The sequence below is a fragment of the Triticum dicoccoides genome, chromosome 3A (genome assembly GCF_002162155.2).
Source record: "Triticum dicoccoides isolate Atlit2015 ecotype Zavitan chromosome 3A, WEW_v2.0, whole genome shotgun sequence".
Lineage (NCBI taxonomy): Eukaryota > Viridiplantae > Streptophyta > Magnoliopsida > Poales > Poaceae > Triticum > Triticum dicoccoides.
In genome coordinates, this window is record NC_041384.1 from 520,050,281 (window position 1) to 520,055,729 (window position 5,449).

Consider the following 5,449-nt stretch of genomic DNA (forward strand, 5'->3'; position numbering starts at 1 on the left):
TTATCTGCAGATTCCTCATTCCTCTCCCCAAAAAGAAAGGAAAAAAAAGACTTGCTTGCACATGAAGCATCATTTTTTTAACAAAAAAAGGTTTAATTTCATTGACAGCCAGTCCAACCATATTAATGTTGAACAGAAATACATCATCTCTTATTTCTTTGTTATTAAGTAAAATGGTACTTCTTGCATGTCACATTGTCACTCTCTCCATCATATAAAGATTTTCCTTTGCCCAAAGCATTTTTTTTTAATTAGTAGCACGAGGAAGGCACCTGCTCCTTTTTCTCTTTCACCTTTCCAAGAACTGCCAACTCCAAATGAGCAGGAAAAAAGATAGTACACTATATAACTTTTCGACAAAACTGTGACCGGAAGACCTGTTCCATGTACCACCTGGGTCTCTGATAGATCCAAAGTCCAAGGTTGCCCTGGGTGTCCAACTTACACGATCAGTGACGTGATCGTAGCCCAACAACGTGAGGAAGATCAGATCAACCACCCCGATCCAAGTGAGACAATTGAAATGCTACAGCAGTGCCTCTAAAGGAGATCTCTGATCCTTTCAGCGATAGCCACCGGCCCGCCTATTCACCTAACACTAGACTAACCTTTTCTTTCAGATGAACACTAGGTTAGAACCTTAGAATGTTAAGTGAACTCATAGTTTCCTCGGCGATGGAGACGGCGAATGATCATGTAAGGGCAAGGCTAAAAGAGAGGAAGATGTCTTTGCTTCTAGTAGTGAATTTGCAATATACTAGAGGCCAAGGAAAAAGCATTCATTTGCGAATGTTGAACTCATAGTTAAACCCAATGAATTTCCAGACGTATCCTCTTGATGAAAACATCGGACGAAGTTCATGCCGTCGGAGCTCGTCATCGGAGGGGACATGATAGAACCGAAGGAAGAGAAACCAACTGTGCATTGAAAAGCAACATTGTAACTGATGCTACAATGAAAATAGTACTAGGAAACGTGTCACTGGCATGCTAAACGTTTGAACTGCGCTTCTAGAGCGGGGAAGGTGGCACCAACTATTATGGTTGCAGCTCGCGACGTCAGGAGCACAAGGTCAAACTCTCTTCGAGTGGATGTGGTCAGATGAGCCTATTAGCCCGGTTGTTTTCCTGAGATGGCCACCAAACCCAGGGGGACGATGACAAGCAAGCCATCTGCTCCAATTGGCAATTGATCACTTCAGCGCGACTGGGCTCAAAAGATAAATACTAGTCGTACTACTGCATGGATGCTAAGCTTTCATTTGTGATGTGAACTTTGGGGTTGGTATCTTCACCGAAATAGTCCAACGGTTATGCTTTCTGGAGGCGAAACGTTTCAGCTAATCAGAAAAGGAAACGTATAATAACGTGTCCATGCGGAAACCATGGGTACAGAGACCGATTAGATGGCCTGATTGTACTAGACCAGAGCCAGACCCTTCATGTATGATCTGTGAGATCCCTAGGAGTCATTGTTTGCGTGGTTCACCTACTGTTGTCTCCGTCATACAGAAAGCATAGGATGGGAGGCTACACAATATGTCACTCGACTCTAGTCATTCTAACCAAGCTGGTTACCTACTCAGCGCAGTCACAGTAAAAGCAAACAGTGCCATGTTAGATTGAGAACTCCTCAATTTTTCAGAAGCAATTGTATACCACCTCTGTTTCTAAATATAAGATGCTTTGGCGGTTTAAACTGGACTACCAAAACGTCTTATATTTAGGAGCGGAGGGTGTATATCCTGGATACTGAAATATTGTACCGCGCAGCATGAATATCTCAAATCACAAAAGGCAATATGTAGACAGTATGAGATGTTTTATGAGGGTGAATGGCAGAGAATCACACAAGCAAAAGAAACCAAAGAAGTTCCTTTCTGCAGCCTGCAAAAAGGGCAAGAAGAAGTGGATTTGATAGTTTTTCAGAAAATGCTTACACTGTTTGATAATGCAATCATGGAGGACGGCTGCTTTATTCCCACATCGGCTGATAAAATTCTGGTGCATTCCAGCCAAGAGGAGGCCACCAGCTGCATCCATGGCTCTGCTGCTCCGATCTACATGTGGCGTTCACACTCGCATGGGTAGGGACAAAAGTTTACCAAGGAAAAGCATATGCAGACAAAACCGAAGAGCAGATCTGATGTGCGATTGGCCGGGAAAAGAAAAGAGAATCAGCCACAAACCTGTGTGCGCAAGTAAATTCCTGGAATGTCTCTGCTTTAAGCTTTCTCTCATTCCGTTGGGAAAAGGATAGCCCGGACACACCGAGAAGCTGGCCCATGACATTCTGTACACATTGCCCATCCAAGAAAACATTCTTTACACACCGTGGCATTCCTTGGCTGGAGCAGTTGCCACATATGTGGAAAGTGCCTGAGTGCATTGCCTGGTCCTGTTACCTGATCAACCAATGGTAACACATCTATATATGATTGCACATATAACATGTTACAGAATAATTATGCTCCGCGGGTGCGGCTCTATTTCTATATACGAGTATTAGTATTCTGTTTTAGCAGAATTTGAAGTTATAGATAATATATATGTATCTCACATCACATGTGCATGTATGACCATTGTCAGATGGGCCTTGGGAACATTAGCAAAGTAAAGAAAGGGACAAAGGAATGCACGAAATTTGTTCCTTCATTTTCAGGAGAAGAATTTCTGTTTTAGCATATGCACTACTCCACGCCAAGTGAACTGAGGTTCTGAGCACCCCATCTGATCAAAAACATGTACTGCTAGTTCTCTTCTATACACCAATGAATGGCTGGTATGGGAAGTGTAATCAGAGGATATCCTTTTTAGTGTAAATAATCAGAAGAGGTCTGTTACTGACCAAGAGTAACAAGGACATTGGACTTAGGCTTTGTTTGTTTCAGCTTCAGGGCAAAGCTTAATCTGAAACAAACGGCTATTTTCTTGAAGCACGTCCCGGTGTACTTCAGTGGCAAAGCTGATTCTGAGTGAAGCGAATCCACAGCTGATTTGACAGAAGTTGAAGCTGAAACAAACAAGGCCTTACTGGGATCGAGCCAGACGATTCCATAACTTCAAAAGAATTCTGAACATCATGCACTCTTAACTCTTGCGATGAAAAATGAAGAGACGTGCAACACTCCCTTGGTTTTGCTCTCTAGACACAAGCACTTTACAGGTACGCATTTAGAAGAGGGGTATTTACTGGTCACAATTATAGATGAGCACAACACAAGGGTCACCGATCTCTATCATATTGCTACAGAAGTAACAATCGACATTGATAACTTGTAACACAGAGAACTCTCTCTATAAGACCAACAGAAAGGGGACTCTCTCTATAAGACCAACAGAAAGGGGCCAAATGAGCAATAATTCATTGAAAAGGTGTTCCTGCTAAAGAGAATACCACAGGGAATGGCAAAAGGAGATTACATGAGTCACCTCCAGGATACAAGATATTGGTGGACTGGTAATAACTTTCAGTTGCAACGAAGGGAAAACGGAAGACCGTCATGACAGCAGTAATTTATTGCACAAGCTGTTTCACAGAATAGCTGCTAGACCTTCCTTTTGGGTAGGTGGTCTGTTCCCCGGAAATGCAGTGCGAGATACATCAACAAGTGCCTTGAAGCTGTATGGCTCATGCATTGACAGCTCCGAGAGCACCTTCCTGTTCAGTTGGATGTTCTCCTTCATCAATCCATGCATGAAGTTGCCATAATTCACCTGCCAGTCAGATGCAAGAAAAGAGTTAGTTAAACCACAGAATGTAGTTTCTATCGACCTGTCTGTCTTGAGATAATCATTCAAAAGATGATGTTTCTTTCTTTATTCATAAATAAAAAGGCTATGGTTATTAGACATTCCTAGCAAACAGATCGATACATACCCCATGCAGTCGTGTACCAGCATTGATGCGCTCAATCCATAGGGACCGCATGTCTCTCTTCTTGTTACGCCTATCCCTGTAGGAATATTGCAAGGCTTTCTCAACCCTCTCCCGTGCTATCCTTATGCAATTTTTCGCCCTTCCTCTAAATCCCTTTGCCAACTTGAAAATCTTCCCCTTGTTCATTTTGTAGCTAACAGGCTCCTAGATGCTTTGACCCCTTCCTACAATCTGAAACAAAAGATTTTTAAAACTTGTTAGCTAATACTCCCTCCGTCCCATGTTAGTTGTCGCTGAAATGGATGCATCTAGACATATTTCAGTGCTAGATACATCCGTTTGAGCGACAACTAGAAACATATGATAGTGAAATTTCATGTGCACTGTTAGCTCCACACAGAAACACCGTGTACCGACCGAAAATTCAGAACATTTTCTCTTTGCTTGCTCTGCAAATAGTAGCATATGCTGTCATATGATACTCCTTTTATTTTAATAAACAACAGGCTATTCGTACAATATATGGCCCTGAACTTTTAATCAACATGAACATCCCGGTGAGGAGTTGAAAGAACATCCCCGCCCTGGATGTCATCGCCCTCCTCCATTATCCACCACTATCAAGGGAATGGGGACCTGTTGGGGCTTGTTTAGTTGTTGGGGAAACAACCCACTAGGGGAACCATCCTTCCACACAATCCCCACATGGACTGAATGTCGCTCTATTCGATCCCCTCCACCATGAGAATTCGTTTGGACTGGCAGGGATTTTCATATTGTAACATAAAGCAACTCAAGAAACTGGGGGAAATGTTTCAGGAAATTCAATAATTCACACAATTCCCGAAAATATACTAAAAGTTTGAAATCGTATGTTAACCATTGCTACCGCCCTGTAGCAGGACATCGAAACATACATGGACGGCTACAGGCGAAGCAGGCGCAAGATGACTAAGGGGGTGATTTCGCTCGGTTACGGGATGCGTTCTACAGGCGGCTGGATGGCGGACGCAACGGCCTTGCGGCCTTAATCTCGTCAGATGCGGAATAACATCAACTGCAGCCGGACAATTTTAGCCCTTTAGGGAAAAAACAGGAATTTATTACACTTCGTGATTGCGGAGGGAAAAGGGGTCGTTGGCAATAAGAAAAATTGTGCGAAATCATACCCTCCCGCCGAAGCGTCGCTCCGTGGTGGCTGCTGCTCGTCGGAGGGATGCTAAAGCTAGACGGCGGCGGCGGCGGAGGGTGGAGGGTTTGGGGGCTTTGTTCTAGCGAGACTTAGCAGGCGGTCGACACAGCAGCGCGGTGGGCCGGCCTTTAATGGTCCATGTTACAACGTCCAGAAATGGGCAAGCCTTAAGCGGTTAGCTGGGAGGAACGGTTTTAAAAAGGTTCTGAAAGCTTCCATCGGGTTGGAAGCTTCCAAGTCGGGTTTTATTTTACCTTTTTCCTTTATTTAGTTCTCTGTTGTTTTTTCTGTTTTATTTAATCGGTTTATTCGTTTCAATTTCATTAGTAAAGTTTGCTTTTTCATTTTTTTTCTTCACCGGTTTTTCCGGGTTTCTT

General features: G+C 43.4%; 1 protein-coding gene across 1 annotated transcript; it reads right to left on the bottom strand.

Annotated features, from left to right (window-relative positions):
• Nucleotides 1-3,272: 3,272 nt before the first annotated feature.
• Nucleotides 3,273-5,217, bottom strand: LOC119268924 (50S ribosomal protein L20-like). Its single transcript, XM_037550645.1, has 3 exons — nucleotides 5,050-5,217; nucleotides 3,881-4,111; nucleotides 3,273-3,717 (listed from the first exon to the last, which is right to left on the bottom strand). Exons 2-3 carry the CDS (start codon nucleotides 4,064-4,066, stop codon nucleotides 3,535-3,537), a joined length of 369 nt encoding a protein of 122 aa, XP_037406542.1. The 5' UTR covers nucleotides 4,067-4,111; nucleotides 5,050-5,217; the 3' UTR covers nucleotides 3,273-3,534.
• Nucleotides 5,218-5,449: the final 232 nt, after the last annotated feature.

Coding starts and splice junctions, on each gene's coding strand:
- LOC119268924 (XM_037550645.1), bottom strand. CDS start 4,066: ATGAACAAGGGGAAGATTTTCAAGTTGGCAAAGGGATTTAGAGGAAGG. Junction 3,718..3,880: donor CTGGTACACGACTGCATGGG/GTATGTATCGAT, acceptor TCTGACTGGCAG/GTGAATTATGGCAACTTCAT.